The 20667-nt window shown below is 45.9% G+C and overlaps 2 protein-coding genes across 2 annotated transcripts in view; both read left to right on the plus strand.

Moving 5' to 3' along the window:
* LOC126160344 (uncharacterized) overlaps positions 1-15438 on the plus strand; it is a 473954-nt gene extending 458516 nt beyond the window's left edge. The window contains exons 3-4 of the mRNA XM_049916901.1: positions 15187-15310; positions 15374-15438. Of these exons, the coding sequence (XP_049772858.1) occupies positions 15187-15310; positions 15374-15438 (189 nt within the window). The remainder of the gene's footprint in view (positions 1-15186; positions 15311-15373) is intronic.
* A 297-nt stretch (positions 15439-15735) lies between these two features.
* The window catches only part of LOC126160360 (cyclic nucleotide-gated cation channel alpha-3), a 638264-nt gene continuing 633332 nt past the window's right edge, over positions 15736-20667 (plus strand). Inside the window, exons 1-2 of the mRNA XM_049916902.1 lie at positions 15736-15766; positions 20178-20405. Of these exons, the coding sequence (XP_049772859.1) occupies positions 15736-15766; positions 20178-20405 (259 nt within the window). The remainder of the gene's footprint in view (positions 15767-20177; positions 20406-20667) is intronic.

Below are 20667 nucleotides of genomic sequence, written 5' to 3' on the forward strand. Positions count from 1 at the left end.
ATGATCGTGTGATTGCTTTGGGCTATCCGAAACATACAGGAGGCGGCGTGGATTGGCCTCCCTATTCGCCAGACATGAACCCCTGTGACTTCTTTCTGTGGGGACACTTGAAAGACCAGGTGTACCGCCAGAATCCAGAAACAATTGAACAGCTGAAGCAGTACATCTCATCTGCATGTGAAGCCATTCCGCCAGACACGTTGTCAAAGGTTTCGGGTAATTTCATTCAGAGACTACGCCATATTATTGCTATGCTTGGTGGATATGTGGAAAATATCGTACTATAGAGTTTCCCAGACCACAGCGCCATCTGTTGTTGAAAATTGTAACTACTGTAATTTCGAAAGTTTGTCTGCCTGAAAATGTACTGTTGTCCCAAGCATATTGCAACGAACGGTGTATTTCTATCGCTGCTCGTTTAGTTTTTATTGCCGTTTCAAATATACCGGTCATTTTTGAAACACCCTGTATCTTGTGCGAGTCAGGCATTTAGCGTGAGCCTATCAGGAAGATTGCTGGAAATGTTCGTTTGGCTCGTAACAAGACGTGAGCTGGAAGGAACTCTGGGGTTGAATGACGTACTGTTTGGACTCGGGTGCTGCCCGTAGTTTCATCATGTTGCTTCATCCTTGTTCAGATCGCACATGCCGGAGGTTTAAGCAATGCATTGACACGTCTTCAGCGGCGTTCTAGTAAGAATATAGTTTTTCTTTATGATCAGTGCAGAATCGCTTACCCACGTAGACGTAGACAGTGATATCCACTCGTAGTTTATACATTCGTGAGCATTTATGGTATTAAATTCTTCCCTCATTCGACAATACATGAACAAATTGCTTTGGTAACGCTATTTTTTAGAATATTGTTGAGACATGGAACTCACTGGAATTAAGGAAAACGTGGGAAGACCCACGAATATAACTCTCTTTCCACACAACCTGTTCATTTAACAGTATATAACAATAAATATTGATTTTTCTTTTTTTAATGAACAAATTTTTGAAATCAATAAGCTTTTGCAAGAGAAATCAAAACAGCAAACAATATAACAATAATTACAAGACGACTGGACCTGAAGTCCGCGCTTTATTGGGTGAAACAGAGCTGTGTACTACTGCGCTGGACACAGTTTCTCTTATGCGCTTCTGCAACACAAGAAAACTATATAAGCACCACTGATAACAAGAGTGATTCAATTACTTAAAACAGATGACGTAGCTTTTAATTTGAAAGGTGTATATCGAGAGGTTCGGGGTTAAGCTATGCTCAAAGTTTAAACAGATTAGGAAACAGTATGACAATGATAAGGCTTACTTCAAAGCAAGCAACCTCTTGATTTCAATCGGCAACCAAGGTGCGACTGGATCCCAACCCGTCCCTTTTAACAATCTTATTTTGACTAAAGCCCTGATGACAGTTGGCTGTTAATATTTTCCAAGTTAAAGTCATTGTCAGTTATTAAGATCGCTCTGAACGAACGTCTCAAAACACTACTTGTGAACACTTTTTACAAGAGAACTCCCCCCGGCGGAGCCAAAAGATCCAATTAAAAATACACAATAATGACCAGGTCTTTCAAAGACAGCAACTCACAGCCTAGTACAACAGGTTGTTCAGATTATAACTAATGCAATTACACTCAAAAAATTGAAACGGTTAATATCTAAATCTAACCACAACACCCCTATTTTATTTAACGGCAACCTGTGCCTTAGTACAAATTTTCCGGCTGTATTTAAGACCAGGAGTTGATTCGTCAGAACGTGAATGATCGGGCATAAACCAGAAAGGAAAGGGCATATAATAGCGGAACAAATTTTCAAACGACAACTAGTGCCTTAGTACAATACTTCGGCCTATATTTACGACCGAAGTGCCCGCCAGTTAAAACTCTGAGGGTCGGGTACAAACCAGAAAACAATAAGGAAGGGCAATATAGTAGCGGGACAAATTTTTAAACGACGACCAGTGTCGTAGTACGATGCTACGCCCTATATTTACGTCAAAAGAGCCGGCCGAGTAAAACTCTGAGGGTCGCGTACAAACCAGAAAATAATTAGGGGGACAGGTAGACCTTGACACAAATCACACCGAGGATTACAGAATGTTAGCCGGCCGCGGTGGCCGCGGTTCTAGGCGCTCCAGTCCGGAGCCGCGCTACTGCTACGGTCGCAGGTTCGAATCCTGCCTCGGGCATGGGTGTGTGTGATGTCCTTAGGTTAGTTAGGTTTAAGTAGTTCTAAGTTCTAGGGGACTGCTGACCACAGTAGTTGAATCCCATAGTGCTCAGAGCCATTTGAACCATTTTTTCGATTACAGAATGTTACTCCCCTTTATCAGCAAGCAGTTCCGTGGACCCACGGTGCGTCGCTGCGGTTACTGAGTGGTGCCGATGAAGGCCAGGTAGAAGAGGGCAGCCAGGCCACGAGCGGTCGTCCGACGCGAATGTTGCCAACCAGCCGACGGGATGTCGGCCTGCTGTTTGCATTCGACGCTGACACCGGTTAAGTACACCGGTATCTTCGCTCTGCGCAGGCCCTCCTTCCGTAATTCGTGGCTTCGGCCGCTCGAACCTCGCGACCATCTCTTGTCGGGACGCTACCGCCAATCGCCAAACTTCGTACCTCCCCCTCTCGAGTTGTTTTTTTTTTTTGTTTTTTTTTTCCTTTATTGTGATTTTAAACACCTTATACAAAGGCGGGCTGGCAGCAGCACAATACGCCGCTCTTCAGCCTCGAGTTTGACAACAAGTAGTACATAAAGGTGGTACAGAGAAGACAGCAAAACGGTGGGCAAAAAATGTAGACACTAAAAATCGAAAAAACATGGAGCCGTTCACGCTGGACGAGAAACAGCACTAAGACTAGGCGACACGGTGCACAGAACATGGGTGATGGCGACGGCATGTGAACGGTGGTGGCGTGACGGCGAACAACACTACACACAAACGAAGGTACACACACGAAACACTGACGGCGACGATCTCCGGCGCGCGAATGTTCACTGAGGGGACCTGCCAAGTAGGGAGGAGGAGGAGGAGGAGGAGGAGGGGAATGGGAGAGGGGAGAGCAGAGATGCCATGGGCAGAGAAGAGCGGGGGAGGGAGGAAGGGGGAGGGGAAGCCCGGGGGAAGAGGGGAGGAGGAAGGGGGGAAAGGAAAGAGAAGGGAAGGGAAGGGAGGGAGGGAGGGAGGGTGCCTAAAGGAAAGGACACAGGAAGGGGGGGAGGATCAAAGTTGATAGGAGGGGTAGATGGAGGGGAGGAGGACATCATCAGGGAGGGGGAGCTGGCGGAAGCCACCTTGGGAGAGGGTAAGGAGGGTGGAGAGATGGAGACGGGGTGGGACGTGGGAATACAGTCGCGGCAGCGGGCGCTGGTGGGAGAGGATCGGGGAGACGAGCGGGTGAGGAGGATCGAGTTTACGGGGGGTGTACAGAATCCGTATCCTTTCAAGGAAAAGGAGGAGGTGGGGGAAGGGGATGAGATCGTACAGGATCCGCGAGGGGGAGGGGTGACGGATGCGACAGGCGAGGCGGAGAGCATGGCGTTCAAGCATTTGGAGGGATTTGTAAAAAGTAGGGGGGGGGGGGGCCGGAGATCCAAGCCGGATGGGCATAACAAAGGATAGGGCGGATGAGGGATTTATAGGTGTGGAGAATGGTGGAGGGGTCCAGACCCCACGTACGGCCGGAGAGGAGCTTGAGGAGACTGAGGCGGGAGCGTGCCTTGGCTTGGATTGTCCGGAGGTGGGGAGTCCAGGAGAGGCGACGGTCGAGGGTGACGCCAAGGTACTTAAGGGTGGGAGTGAGGGCGATGGGACGGCCATAGATGGTGATCTAGAAATCAAGGAGGCGGAAGGAAGGGGTGGTTTTGCCTACAATGATAGCCTGGGTTTTGGAGGGATTGACCTTGAGCAACCACTGGTTGCACCAAGCGGTGAACCGGTCAAGATGGGATTGGAGAAAGTGTTGGGAGCGCTGTAGGGTGGGGGCAAGGGCAAGGAAGGCGGTGTCATTCCCTCTCGAGCCAGCGAACCCGTATATATATCGGCAAGCAAAGATCTAAGGACACAGCCCACAGATACCAACCTCATAGATATTGGCAATGGGTCCACAAGATTGATAGTCTATACTGCCCTTGAATTAGTGGCGCCACTGAACAGTTTACTAACTTAATGGCGCCACTGCTCAATTGTAAAAACACGGTCTTTCGTGCTCATTTATTTGATGGCTGAGAATGTTTACAGTCGCCTATACACGTGTCTGCAAAAATAATGAGTATCCATCTGCTTAATACGTTTCACGTTCCTTTGTTTCCACTTGGAGCCACGTGTCTGTGCATACTCATATCCTGCACTGAGCATATAAAGTTTCCTTTCGCTATTTCACGACTATTTTCAAGAAAGTAATGCATTCATGTCATAGCACAACATAGTTATTATTGTCATATTTTACGTAATATTTCAGCTCTGCAAAAGTATTTGCGGCGCAGTTTGATGATAAATGCAATACCACCGGCAGCTCTCGTCTCAGATTAGTTCTCCTTATAAGTTTGTCGAAGAATCACTGAAAATCAGAAGTTCATACTTTTTAGAGTGTATTTCAGATTACAGCGGCGCTTCAAATTGAATAGATTGCTTAGACATTTCACTAGTGTTGTCTATAGGACAAACGTCTTTACTATAAGAGTCTATCACCTTTTCAAATCTCCTTTGGTGCTTTTAACTAATCTATTTCCTTTTGAAGCACACGAGCAAATTTTATACTGTGCTTGCTACGATTAATCGTTAAAACGTTTTCCAGCCAGATTACGCTCTCACATGGATTTGTCTGAAAATTGACCATAAATCTGTTAAACGGTTGAGTTAAAGTTTAAAGATAACAGATACATTACACGTTAAATGTCAACTGCGTAGCGCTATGGATTCACCATCCCACCAGCAATCTAGACATCTGTTCACGAACTGCATTCGTCAGGAATCTCTGAACTCTCGCTTGAGTAGTTTCGTTTCGATTGATTTTATTTATTTGCTATGATATAGTAAGAAACCTACTTTTACAAAATGTTATGAGACTCGTAACAACAACGTTTTGCCATTATGTTGAGCATTCCTGTAGGTTTTCATTGATCTTTTTTCAAACTGGTAACAGATGTATGCATGGACTTACAAAGGAAACTGAATTTCAGTTGCGGACAGCAACGCAAATAGTTAGAATCAGTTTATCATAAACTTTTTCATCAGGTGGTAAATCATACTTCCATAGCGGACCTTTAGTAAATGAACGGATAGTATCATCCAAAAGAAAATCGACAGTGACGTTGATGATGGTGACTACGAAGCTCACAGAGCGCCTAACTAGCACGAATTTATGGTCCACCTTCGAAATGCAATAAAGCAGCGACTATGCTTGAAATGGATTCAACCTGTCGTTGGTCGGTTTTCGGAGATACGTGGCACCAAATTTCTATGCAAAGGTCAACCAACTCTCCTACATTACAGACCTGTGGTCTGGGCACGGAACTGTCAACCGACATCTTCTCATTTGTATCTATATCTTGGGCACTTGGCAGGTAAGACGTGGATCTGAGCTCACTATCACGTTACACTAACTACTCTACTATACGGACCACATGAAATGGGCAGTTATCCTGCTGGAAATGACATCGCTGTCAGGGAAGACATCAAACACAGAGATGCGTGAGGCTGCGGTAACATTCACGTAGTCCACAGCTGTTATGGTGCCTACAGCCACTACCACAGGTTCCAAGGAATCCCATGTGAAAGACCTCCATATGATTCGTAACAGCCCTCCCGCATCCCCCCATGCGCCTCTGCTGTGCTTCATGTTTCCATCAGCCGTTCACCAGGATGATGGCACATCCAGACACGACCACCCACCAGATGTAACAATAACCATGATTCGTGCGACCTGGTGGCACGTTTCCATAAATCCAAGAGCCAGTCTCGAAGGCGTCGTACCCATCAGGAATCATAATAGACGATGTCGTTGGGTTACTGGGTGAACATGAGGTAACATGCAGATCGTCTGCTGCGTAGCCTCATGTCCATCAATATGCACTGAACAGTGTGTTCCGAAATACTTGCATATCCATCATCATTGAGTACAGCCATCAGATCTGCCACACATCCATCGCGCTTTAAGAGCGGGCAAACATCCGACTTCCACGTTCAGTGATGCGACAATGGTGGACGTGGCGAGAAGTCATGCAAAACACTACTAAATGCTTTCTGTGAGAATTATGTAGAACAAAGAATTCTTAAGCCCACTCATAATAGAAATGCAGTGGATGTCATGTTACTAAGTAGACCTGACCTCTTCTAGGACATCCACATTGAAACTTGTATCAGTGACAATGAGGCAATTATTGCAACCATGATTACCTAAGTACAAAGGGCAACTAAAATAGGTGGAGAGATTCGCGTGTTCAACAAAGTAGATGGAAAGACAGTAGTGTCGTATCTCAGTGAAGAATCTGAAACATTTCACTCTGGACAGAAGCATGTAGAAGAACTACGGATCGAGTCTAAAAGAGTTCTTGACCATGCAGTTAATAGATACGTACTAAATAGAGCAGTTCGCGATAAGAAGCAATCTCCCTCCCGTACACAATCACTCCAAAGAAAAGGATACAAAGACTACAGGGTATAGAAAATGGAAACGTCGTGTGACTAGGGCCTCCCGTCCGGTAGACCGTTCGCCTGCTGCAGGTCTTTCGATTTGACGCCACTTCGGCGACCTGCGCGTCGATGGGGATGAAATGATGATTATTAGGACAACACAACACCCAGTCCCTGAGCGGGGAAAATCTCCGACCCATCTGGGAATCGAACCCGGGCCCTTAGGATTGACAGTCTGTCAAGCTGACCACTCAGCTACCGGGGTGGACACTACAGGATAATAGGTGTGTAATATGGCCTAGAGAAATTCTGAATGAAAGGCGTTTGTCTGTAAGAGAGTAAGGCGTGAAGCCTTTAAGCCTGCCGTCACAGAGTATTATAGAAAAATTAAAAAACTCAAAGAAATTGTGGTCATATGGCTGTCTGTGATACCTTTGTTATTGTCCAGACACTTATGGACAAGAGATGAACTGAAATTGAGAGTTGCAAACCAAAAGCGGAAACGCTCAACTCAGTTTCCAAATGTTCCTTTACAAATTGACACAAGGAAGTATTCCCACAATTTAATCAGTGCAACACGGTAAAGAAGAGTGACACCGGTAGTATTGCCATTGTCGTTCTAAAACAACTTAAGTCGCTAAAATCGAAGAAAGCTCCGAGGCTCGATTGAATCATGTGTGACAGAAATAGCCCTTCTTTTAACCATAGATTTATCTAACAAAAAACTATGATCACTGTTTGGAGTGAGGGAGAAGTGACCCACAAAACTACGGTGAAATCCATTTGTTGTAGGATCTTAGAACATATTCGGAGCTCAAACGTAATGAAGTATCTCAGAGTGACCTCCATGCGAACCACGACGAATTCTGGAAACATCGGTAATTTCAAAGCCAACCCGCACGTATCTCATGTGATATCCTGAGAAGCTACACCTCACGACAGCTACGCTTATTACCGGATGTACCACTGCGTGGGATGTCAAGCGAATTTGTGTCTGGATTGAGGATCTTTTGGTAGGGACGACGCACCATTTTATCTTGGATGGACAGTCATCGACAGCTGTAGCTTCAGTTGTGCCCCAGAAAAGAGTATTGGAAACCTTGCTGTTCATCTTGAATATTAATGACCTTACAGACAGTACTAATACTAACCTCAAACTTTTCATAGCTGAATAATTTATTTTTAATGAAGTACTGAATGAAAAATCTGCAGTAATGTTGTCGAATTTTGATAAGATTTGAAAGTGATACAAAGAATGACAACTTGTTCTAAATACTCAGAAGTGTAAAATTGTGTACTTTACGAAAACAAAAAAACATAGTAACGTATGACTAAAACACGGAGTCTCAGCTGGAATCCGGTAGCTCGTACAAATACCAGGGTGTAACAGTTTGTAGGGAAGTTAAATGGAACGATCACATAGACGCAGTCACAGGTAAAACAGGTGGAACACCTCGTTTTTTTTCCCGGTAGAATCCTAAAAAATTCAATCAGTCTACACATCGCAGCGCTTACAAAATAATTACAGAACATACATACAGCCACTTCGGTCACGCAACCGAAGTGGCTGTATATACGTTCTGTAATTAAATAGCGTACGGTTGATGGATCACAGCCAATAAAATGTTTAAAATATCAAGTGTAACCTCCCAACAGTTTAAATAATTATAACATTCACATTTAGTGTAACCTCCATCAGTTTACTTCCGTAACCTCGGAATAGTAAAATGTGACTAACCTCTCAATAAAATTGTGACTCATATATAACCATTCAATATATAACTGACTGTGGACCTAAACTCGTTAATCTGGACGTCAGCAATGCTGCGTCATGGCCCTGAAAAATCATTCTGAATACATTGAAAATTCTTACCTCGATGAAGTCACCGGATAACGCGTATATATCTACTGCTATACGAAATTTTTCTGGCACAGACCAGTGCAATGCTGGCCACTGCATTTGTTATGTATAAAATGAAGCAAATGATTTTTCTTTATGATAGTAGGGATGACCATGAATAAGAAAAATTAGTAAAATCTTTAAATTCAGATGAATGATTGTCAAAAGTTATCTTTATAAGAAACATTATTATTAAAAGATTTTTTAAAAACATTTACATGGGACTTGATATAACAATAGTACAAAATCAGTTGTTACAAATTATGTACATATGCGCGTGGCAGCTTGTACCTTATACTGCATCGATCAGGCACCGCCATCGCTCTCCGCGACCGGCCCAACCTGCCGACTGCCAGCTGCTACTCCTACTACTGCTGCCGCCACTGCTCTCTGGCCTGAGATTCTCTTATAGCTTACATATCGCAGGCAGCGCGTGAGCAATTCCTCCAAGTTACATCTGCTCGAGTGTACTAGCAATAAATTCCTTAGTCATGGACCTCTTACACAAGCTTTCAAAATACTCATGCGATCGATCGTAGAATAGTACTCATGCGTGTGGGACCCATACAATAAACGCTAAGGGAAGTGCTTATCGTATTCATAGTATATCAGCCCAAGAAAAATCTCTGTTAAGTCGGTCTTAAACAACACTATTTTACCTACGTATATTTAACATGGTCTGTCAGGTAACTGAATCCATATCTGACCTTATGTGAGACTCCTTTTCCGTACTAATGTGGCCCCGTTGAAGTCTTTGCAGAGGTTGTTTGAGGTTGCAATGCAACACAGGGTGATCAGAAACAGTCTCAAAAGCTTGTAAGGGTATTGCTCAAATGGTTCAAATGGCTCTGAGCACTATGGGACTTAACATCTGTGGTCGTCAGTCCCCTAGAACTTAGAACTACTTAAACCTAACTAACCTAAGGACATCACACACATCCATGCCCGAGGCAGGATTCGAACCTGCGACCGTAGCGGTCACGCGGTTCCCGACTGAAGCGCCTAGAACCGCAAGGCCACACCGGCCGGCAAGGGTATTGCATGGAAGGTTGTGCTGAGAATATACTTAAAAAAAATTGAAATGTAGCGCCGTTTCAGAGTTATTTTGCATTGAAATTAGCCAATCAAGTAGCCATGAGAGCAAATTCAAGCATTTGCAAGTTCTAAAATGCGGTAATGCACAGACATTAGTTGGCCATGTTGTTGAAATATTCATTACCAATGAAATTGTGACCTTTTCGGAAGTGATGATTTAAGGTAGGTGAACAAAAGCTACGACTGACCGGTTGGAGGAAACCAAACGAAGAACATGTTTGGCGACACCTCTTCTGTCGGGCTCCCGGAATTTGCGCATTTAACGACATGATTGCGTAATTTAAGTGCTACAGAGCTCAGAAACTATACAACGTACAGAATTTTTTCTTAATTATTTCTCAGCGCAATCTCCCCTGCGACACCGTTACAAGCTTTTCGCTGCGCGGCATTAGCCGAGCGGTCAGGGGCGCTGCAGTCAGACTGCACGGCTGGTCCCGGCGGAGGTTCGAGTCCTCCCTCGGGAATGGATGTGTGTGTTTGTCCTTAGGATAATTTAGGTCAAATACTGTGTAAGCTTAGGGACTGATGACCTTAGCAGTGAAGTCCCATAAGATTTCGCACACATTTGAACATTTGAGCAAGCTTTTCAGGGTGTTTCTAACCTCGCTGTGTACATACTTTTCCACCATTTTTCTTATAATAGAGAAGTATTGGTAATTAGAAAGGAAGCTAGTAAACATTCGTAGAGCTCAGCTAAGGTGCTTCATTGATTATAGCCATTATCCAGTAACAGTGCCCAAAACTTAGCAATTTGTCCTTACTGTATTTTCACAAACAGTCCTGCCGGAGGAACATGCGCAACTGAGGATGATAGTGGAAACTGAAAATACTGCTTCAGTCATAAGTTATTTTTTCTTTTATTTTCTAGTGCTTGGACCACGACCGATTTCGGGCTGTTACATGCCCATCATCAGATCTAATACCGAAAATAAACATAAGACCAAAGTTAATAATAATTTTTGCAAACTGTAGTGCACGTGAGACGACAAAAGAAGAAGTACCATACAACATTTTTAGAAAACAACAGTCGGGCTGGGTGCGGTAAAACGTAAATCAAGGCCAAAGCGATACCAGACAACACAAAGGACAACAGCCTGGGGAAAGGAGTACGTAATGAACACGAGGACACTTACATTTTGTGCTGAGATCCAGAGCGCCAAGATGGAGAGTACAGGACGCTGTGTATCACCAGCGAGTGCAGAGCACGGAGCAACGTACACGGAGGAAGCAAACTGGTGAACCTGAGTGGCAGAACTACTGCCATCTGTTGACGCTAAGAACAACGCGGGACCAACTACCTCCTTCCTAATTTGAATTAGTGATTTACACGCAAAGAAAAAAGTTACATGAAAAGCGTACATTATGAGTGGTAAAGGAACCAGAGAAACACAGTACTGTAGTAAAACTCCTAACTGGAGGCCGGCGACTTACAGTTTATGCGTAAACAGTAAAGGGCAATGACTTTTTTCTTTTCCATGTGAAACATGCAAATTTAAATTTAGTGGGAACGCATATGCCGACATGGAATAACTGGGCATAGTCAAGAGGTAAAAGAACATACGCATGTGCCGCTCCTACTAGAAAACATCTCGCTACTAAGCAAAATAGAAGGTAGCTAAACCTCAAAGCCCTCACTGCCAAAAAGACCTGTACGATGTAATATCTATCAATTACTTTGCTGTATTCCTACTATTTTCAATCTTGTAACTGAAGCGGTATTTTCAGTATCCGTTATATTTGTACTTCAGGAACCTACTTTTACAGGTTCTCAAAATTCAACGACAATTCATTTACCTAAAATTATTTGTTGACTTTTTTTCCAAATATTTCGGTAGGTGCATTTTCTGTAAGGGGAGTGGTACTCCTTTCTATTTCGACCTGCTGCTGCTTCGCGCAGTGCCGCTACCCGGCATCCAGGAGACGCGACAGCCAAACTACGTCACATCCTGCTCTTCAGATTTTCTCAGAAACGTATTTTAGCGAACCCGGACTAATGTTCTGTACTGAACCAGTATGAAATTGTCCAGAAATGGGACGCCTGCCTCGATTTGACTAGCGGAGCAGGATTAAAATTCTCACTACCCCAGTAGCACTAACTTTAGACTTCATCAAGTGCGCCTCGTTCATCAGACGCCACCTGTAGGTAGCTAATGACTCCACGTCCCCAACGCAGCCTCTTCCTTTGGGGCGCGTATATTACTAGCATGGAGAATTGGCAGATTAAGCCTAATTCCGCGTCCATCCTCGGGTCGGCATATACCGAATTTTCTTTTGTTTCGCATTCGCCTAACACTGGTATTAACCAATGAGAATCACTCGCAACCCGTTTGATACAACCAATCGAGAAACATCAGCTCTGCCTTTCGGACACTAACGACAGATGTCAGCCGACTCCATTTCCACCAGCCGAAAGGCGCTTTCTTTTAACATTTAACGCTTACAACCAATTAAGCTCAGTCTTTTTCATTGGCTGTTTCCTGCTCCCGCATATAGCGTTCCTTAGCATAGGGCGGCATTCTGCCCTGACATTCCAAAAGTTTGTTTCTGATAGTTTCTTAAAATTGATAATATTGCTAAAAATCCCAGACCGGATGTAGATAAGGCGCCAGCAGCGGAAGTTGCGGTTAGATAAGGAAGTGTTATATAATTAATGTATCTGGAAAGACGGAGCCAGTCGTCGAGAAGTCGCACGTGCAGCAGCACTGAACGACCCTCAGAGATGCCACGTTTCTATAGGAGAAGACGTTCGCGCCTGGCAGTGTACGAGGCAATTGATAATTTGCTGTTACTACTGAGAACTATGTTAGCGCACAAGTAATTCTGCACGGTCCGTCATTCTTTTGTGGCATTGTTATAGCCTTCACTATTGTATTGTCATCCTTTTCAGTTTCCTCTACCTAAATCGACACTGCTGCACGATTATTGCTGCGATGTCGTCGAGTGTACACTGAAACGATGTTTCATTCAGTAAGATCACTGCGACCACATGTAGCTGTGTACTCGTTTTTGTGAATTTTATTCATTGCACATTGATCAGCCAGAACATTATGACTACATACCTAACAGCCAGTATATCCACCTTTGGCACGTATGAGAGGGGAAACGCTTCGTGGCACGGAAGCAATGATGCCTCGCTAGATCGCTGCAGGGAGTTGGCACCACATCTGCACACACACAGGTCACCTTATTCCAGTAGATTCCGGGGAAGGTTCCATGTGCTCTTGACACCATGTAAATCACATCCCAGATGTGTACGGGCGGCTTCACATCTGGCGATTTGAAGGGCTATCACATCAAATGGAACTCGCCACTGTGTCCGAACCACTCCATCACAGTCTTGACCTTGTGACAAATAGCATTATCTTTTTGAAAAATGCCACTGCCGTAGGACAGCATGATCGTCATGAAGGGATGTACATGCTCTGCAACCAATGTAAGATACTCCTTGGCAGTCGTGGTACCTCACACGAGGTCCACTGGACCCATAGATGCCTACGTGAATGTTCCCCAGAGCATAATGGGACCACCGTCAGCTTGTCTCCGCCCTGCAGTACAGGTGCCAAGAAGCTGTTTCCCTGGAAGACGACGGCTTCGCGCACTCATATCTGCATGATGAAGAACGTATTCAGCCAATGCGCCAGCATCAAGTGTCGCTGGTGGTCCATTCGTAGTTGCTGATGTCGTGGTGTTACCATTGGCAGATGCATGGGTCATCTGCTGTGGAGGCCCATTGTTAGGAGTGTTCGGTGCACTGTATTTCAGACTCACTTGTATTCTGCCCAGCATAAAAGTCTGATGTTAGTTCCGCCACAGTTCGCCTTCTGTGCTGTTTTACCAGTCTGCCCAGCCTACGACATCCGACATGTGTAATGAGGGGTGGCTGCCCAAACCTAAGACGTCTGGGTGCGGTTTCACTTTGGTTTCGTCACTTGTTGAAGAGACTCACCGCAGAAGTCCTCGAACAACCGACAATTCATGTACACTACTGGCCATTAAAATTCCTACACCACGGAGATGTCGTGCTACAGACGCGAAATTTAACCGACAGGAAGAAGATGCTGTGATATTCAAATGATTAGCTTTTTAGAGCATTCACACAAGGTTGGCGCCGGTGGTGACACCTACAACGTGCTGCCATGAGGAAAGTTTCCATCCGATTTCTCATACACAAACAGCAGTTGACCGGCGTTGCCTGGTGAAACGTTGTTGTGATGCATCGTTTAAGAAGGAGAAATGCGACTTTGATAAAGGTCGGATTGCAGCGTCTCGCGATTGCGGTTTATCGTATCGCGACATTGCTGCTCGCGTTGGTCGAGATCCAATGACTGTTAGCGGAATATGGAATCGGTGGGTTCAGGAGGGTAATACGGAACGCCGTGCTGGATCGCAACGGCCTCGTATCACTAGAAGTCGAGATGACAGCCATCTTATCCGCATGGCTGTAACGGTTCGTGCAGCCACGTCTCGAACACTTAATCAACAGATGGGGACGTTTGTAAGACAAAAACCATCTGCACGAACAGTTCGACGACGTTCGCAGCAGCATGGACTACCAGTTCGGAGACCATGGCTGCGGTTACCTTTGGCGCTGCATCAGAGACAGGAGCGCCGGCGATGGTGTACTCAACGACGAGCCTGAGTGCACGAATGGCAAAACGTCATTTTTTCGGATGAATCCAGGTTCTGTTTACAGCATCATGATGGTCACATCCGTATTTGGCGACATCGCGGTGAACGCACAGTGGAAGCGTGTATTCGTCATCGCCATACTAGCGTATCACCCGGCGTAATGGTATGGGGTGCCAATGGTTACACGTATGGGTCACCTCTTGTTCGCATTGACGGCACTTTGAACAGTGGACGCTACATTTCAGATGTATTACCAGCCGTGGCTCTACCCTTCATTCGATCCCTGCGAAACCCTACATTTCAACAGGATAATGCACGACCGCATTTTGCAGGTCCTGTACGGGCCTTTCTAGATACAGAAAATGTTCGACTGCTGCCCTGGCCAGCACATTGTCCAGATCTCTCACTAACTGAAAACGTCTGGTAAATGGTGGCCGAGCAACTGGCTCATCACAATACGCCAGTCACTATTTTTGATGAACTGTGGCATCGTGTTGAAGCTGCATGGGCTGCTGTACCTGTACACGTCATCCAAGTTCTGACTCTGACCTGTTTATCATCTGCATTTCTTGTTGGTGTAGGAATTTTAATGGCCAGTAGTGTAGTTTCCGAAATGCTCGTGCCGAGCCTCCAGGCAATGACAGTCTGCCCTCGGTCAGATTCAGAAAGATCGCGTGCCTTCCTCACGCTACACTCGGACGGCAGTGATACATGTCTCTAACTAGCTGTCATTCCTCACCAGGTGACGCAGCTGCAGGCTGAACGGGTTTATATCGATAGTGGGGCGGTGGTCGTAATGTTCTGGCTGATCAGTGCATGTGACGGGTGGTACACTGTCTCTGTTTGCTTCGAATACTGTGCACTTTGCTCGAGACGCAGGAGCGCCGCGCTGAGCGGGCCGGTGTGCCGGTGTGTGCCGCAGCGGTCGTACTTCTCGTCGTCGCGGGACTCGCTGTCGGCGGCGTACGTGAACCGCGCGGCGGCGGTGTCGACGGCGGCCAGCGAGCTGGACCTGTCGCGGAAGGCGCGCCGGCGCGAGCTCCGCGGCCGCCTCAAGCTGCCGCCCGCCACCGCCGCCTTCGCCAAGTCCGCCGCCGGCTGCGGCGCAGACGCGCCCTCCCTGCTCGGCCGCTGGGGCGAGCGCGCCTCGGGCAGCATGGGCCCCGGTGAGTAGGCGGCGCAGCCAGTGGTCCACAGCCTTACAGCTCACACCACCAACTCTTTCTCGACCAGATGTCTCAGCTGCTGGTGAAACGAAATGATAATTAAATTGACACGCTAGCTGCAAACAGGCTCTGATATACTTCATTGGGGACATGTTGAAAATGTGTGCCCTGATCGTGACTCGAGCCCTGGACCTCCTGCTTACATGGCAGACGCTCTATCCATCTGAGCCACCGAGGGCACTGAGGATAGTGCGCCTGCAGGGACTTATCCCTCCCACGCTCCCCGTGAGACCTACACTCCCAACATGTCCGTGCAAAGCTGCGTGGTCATCGACGGTAACTGGTCTTTTGGGAGCAGATACTACCGTCATCTATATAGTTAAAATATGGCTTCCCGGCCATTGACCTTCTTGTACGAACGCACACGCTATGCCCGAACTCGTACGGGACTTGGTAGATTAATCTGCCACGAGTAATGAGTATGATGGGCAAACATCTATTAGGCGCACTACGAATGTAGTAGTGTGGACATGTTGGGAATGTGGGTCCCACGGGGAGCGTGAAAGGGATAACTACCTGCAGGCGCACTATCCTCTGTGCCCTCGGTGGCTCAGATGGATAGAGCGTCTGCCATGTAAGCAGGAGGTCCAGGGCTCGAGTCACGATCGGGGCACACATTTTCAACATGTCCCCAATGAAGTATATCAAAGCCTGTTTGCAGCTAGTGTCCATCTAATTATCATTTCATTCTAGCAAAGCTGCTTGGTCATCGACTGTACCTGGTCTTTCGGGAACATATACTACCGTCATATAGATAATGCTGGTGAAACGCCGGTTGTATGGTCGTGCTCCATGAAACTATTGTATAAATACACAGGTGCTAAAACAAGAAGCAGAAGCTTTGATGTATGGAAAGAAGACATGGGAGCAATTTATTAGACTCTAGATCGCCAACGCAACCCATAAACGTGCCTGAATTTGAGTAGAACTTTGCTTTTCAGATTAATAGGAGCCAAGTCAGGTTTCTCTGAGAACCAACTGGGAGAAACCACGTATTGCATAACGTGAACAAAACAACACGTGTGCTGCAAACTCACTTCACAAACTATAAGATTTGAGAATTTAATAACCGATAGAATAGTCTAAAACAATAACATTAGAAATTATAGAAGGTTATTTCATTTCACAAGCGGTGCTTCTACATCTACATCTACATGCATACTCCGCTAGCCACCTGACGGTGTGTGGCGGAGGGTACCTAGAGTACCTCTATCGGTTCTCCCTTCTATTCCAGTCTCGTATTGTTCGTTGAAAGAAGAATTGTCGGTATGCCTCTGTGTGGTCTCTAATCTTCCTGATTTTATCCTCGTGATCTCTTCGCGAGATATACGTAGGAGGGAGCAATATACTGCTTGACTCCTCGGTGAAGGTATGTTCTCGAAACTTCAACAAAAGCCTGTACCGAGCTACCGAGCGTCTCTCATGCAGAGTCTTCCACTGGAGTTTATCTATCATCTCCGTAACGCTTTCGCGATTACTAAATGATCGTGTGACGAAGCGCGCTGCCCTCCGTTAGATCTTCTCTATCTCTTCTAGCAACCCTATCTGGTACGGATCCCACACCGGTGAGCAGGATTCAAGCAGTGGACGAACAACTGTACTGTAACCTACTTCCTTTGTTTTCGGATTGCATTTCCCTAGGATTCTTCCAATGAATCTCAGTCTGGCATCTGCTTTACCGACGATTAATTTTATTTGATCATTCCATTTTAAATCACTTCTAATGCCTATTCCCAGATAATTTATGGAATTAACTGCTTCCAGTTGCTGACCTCCTATATTGTAGGCAAATGATAAAGGATGTTTCTTTCTATGTATTCGCAGCACATTATACTTGTCTACATTGAGATTCAATTGCCACTCCCTGCACCATGCGTCAGTTCGTTGCAGATCCTCCTGCACTTCAGTACAATTTTCCATTCTTACAACCTTTCGATATACTACAGCATCATCCGCAAAAAGCCTCAGTGAACTTCCGATGTTATCCATAAGATCATTTATATATATATATATTGTGAATAGCAACGGTCCTACGACACTCCCCTGCGGCACACCTGAAATCACTCTTACTTCGGAACACTTCTCTCCATTGAGAATGACATGCTGCGTTCTGTTATCTAGGAACTCCTTGAAGACTTTTGGCAACAGCGGCAGCGGCAGCGGCAGCGGCAGAGTGCCTAGTCACACAAGGTTAGATCCAGTCCTTCACATCTAACGCAACTTTCTGGGAGACAAAAATATATCATGCAGGACACATACTTCATACTTCATGAACACTGAGACGCGTCAGAAAACGCCGCATTAGGCGCGAAGTTTTAATATACACTGAAGGGCCAAAGAAACTGGTATAGGCGTGCGTATTCAAATACAAAGATAAATTATCAGGCACAATACGGCGCTGTGGTCGGCAACGCCTATATAAGACAACAAGTGTCTGGCGCAGTTGTTAGATCGGTTACTGCTGCTACGATGGCAGGTTATCAGGATATAAGTGAGTTTCAACCTAGTATTATACTCGACGCACGAACGATGGGATACAACATCTTCGAGGTAGCAAGAACGGGACCAACGACGACTGAAGAGAATCGTCCAGCGTGACAGATGTGTAGCCTTTCCGCAAATTGCTGCAGATTTCAGTGTAGGGCCATCAACAAGTGTCGGCTTGCGAACCAGTCTACGAAACAACTTCGATATGGGCTTTTGGAGCCGAAGGCCCACTCTTGCACCCTCGATGACTGCACGACACAAAGCTTTACGCCTCATCTGGGCCCATCAACACCGACATTGGACTGTTGACGACTGGACACATGTTGCCTAGTCGGATGAGTCTCGTTGCAAATCGCATCGAGAGGATGGACGTGTACGGGTGTGTAGACAACCGCTTAAATTCATGGAATCTGCATATCAGCAGGGGACTTTTGAAGCTGATGGAGTCTCTGTAATGGTGTGGGGCGTGTGCAGATGGAGTGAGTTGGGTCCTCTTATACGTCTAGGTACGACTCAACAGGTGACACTTACGTAAACATTCTGTCTGAACACCTGGTCCAGTCATGTCCACTGTGCATTCCGACGAACTTGGGAAATTCCAGTAGGACCCCATACGTCCAGAAATGCTACAGAGTGGCTCCACGAACACCCTTCTCAGTTTAAACACTTCCGCTGGCTACCAAACTCCCCAGACATGAACATTATTGAGCATATCTGGGATTCCTTGTAACATGCTCTTCAAAAGAGATCTCCACCCCATCGTACTCTTACGGATTTATGGACAGATCTGCAGGATTCATAGCGCCAATTCCCTCCACCACTTCTTCAGACATTAGTCGAGTCCATGCTCCGCATGCTCGCGGGGAGGCTACACGATATTAGGCAGTTTTACCAGTTTGTTTGTCTCTTCCGTGTATTTATTCTCTACTACTGAGACACTCCTACAAGTCGAGTCAGCTGAAGGTAATTCTAACACCTGGCAGCACTTTTGACAGCTTTCAAATGCGAAGCGCAAACGGCTATAGCCGAAAACAACAGCTGTCTAAAGAGCTATGAAGGAGCGTTGCCATAAGAGAAGTTTACAAAATCGCGTTGTGGACAGACGAAGCAGCTGTGCCCAGGGTACAGAAACTTTCCGGTATACTGTGCATAATACATATTTCCTTGCACGACTTTTACACATTTACAAATGTGTTTTCACGAGTAGGGCCTACATGGAAACTAAATTTTTGCGATATTACACTACAAACACAGCTATTTTTTTTTTGTTTTTGTTTCGAATAGGAAACTGGCGAAATGAATACCCAGGCAATGCCGGATTTGTCATCTAGTTCAAAATTATACACACTGATAGTATTTCCACACTATTTAACCTAGGCCTATATTGCACGATTTCCAGGACCCTATACCTTTTTCAAATGAGTTGTAAATCCAAATACTGTCGTTATAGCATCGTCCTTCAGTTGACGTCTATTTACATAATTTTCCATGTAACAATTCTCTTCAAAATGAAGAGAGCACAGCAAACGATTTGCTGTCGGTTGGAAGTTCTCTCTCCGAGTAGCAACTATCCATTCCCGATTTAGAAAATCGTTTGTAAGGGGAAACCTAAACAAAAACAAACGCTCATGATGTATTATTTCTCCATAAAAATACTATATACAAGTAATAGAAAGTAACAAACAACCAGAAATGACTGACCTGTGAAATGTAACATTGTTTCCGTCTTCGTCTTTGCTTCCATTTTACTGTTACAATTAAAAGCAGCACACGAACGAACTCTGTCTACGCACTGTTTCCCAGCAAGTGGCGGCTTCTATCACCTTCAATGTGGGGACGCGACACTAGCGCCAATGCGCGGTCTAGTTTTTATTTAGTAAGTCTGTGGTAAGCCTTGCGCCAGCCATGTTTACTCGAGTAACTAGGTGCAACTAAGAACGAAACACTGAGTATCTGCCGAATGTCACCTAACAAAACAAAACAACGCAATACAACGCTTGTGTGGCGATTGCCGGAACTACAAACTATTACACTACCAAAGATGAGACAACTCGGTCAATAAGTTTGCCAGTTATGGACTTTTAAACAGTGGATACATTTTTTTTTTACGCCTCTGTATTCCTAGCGATCACGCCTTCGTTTTTCGAGAAATTGTAAACATTTTTAAAGTGCTCTGTACGGCGGGTTGCCGTGTGCGCAGGGGGCGGCGCGTGCGGCGGCAACGGCAGCGTGAGCCCGGCGAGCGCGGAGCGCCTGCAGCAGCGCCACCTGGGCTACTACCCGCGGCTGCGCGCCGGCGCGCCCAACTGGTCGTTCGTCTTCGACCCCGCGGGCCGCCTCTGCTACTACTGGTCCATGGTCGTCTCGCTCGCCTTCCTCTACAACTTCTGGGTCATCATCTACCGGTTCGCCTTCCAGGAGATCAACGGTATGTCAACACACACACACACACACAATGTGTGGTATCGATAGCTACGATGCTTCGACCTAGGTGCCAAGCCTTAGACCCGCCGTAAGTATAGCAAAGCTTCTATATGAAGTGTCCCGGCCGTCTGATCTTGATCAAAAGGGCTGAATCCGGAGCGACGGTCGTGGAGCTCCACAGCGCCGGCTAGAGGGCGCTGTCGTCGGTGTCGGTGTCGTAGTGCCAACTTAAGAACTTGCACCTATTCCGTGGCATCGTAGCTATC

The sequence above is a fragment of the Schistocerca cancellata genome, chromosome 2 (genome assembly GCF_023864275.1).
Source record: "Schistocerca cancellata isolate TAMUIC-IGC-003103 chromosome 2, iqSchCanc2.1, whole genome shotgun sequence".
NCBI classification, from domain to species: Eukaryota; Metazoa; Arthropoda; class Insecta; order Orthoptera; family Acrididae; genus Schistocerca; species Schistocerca cancellata.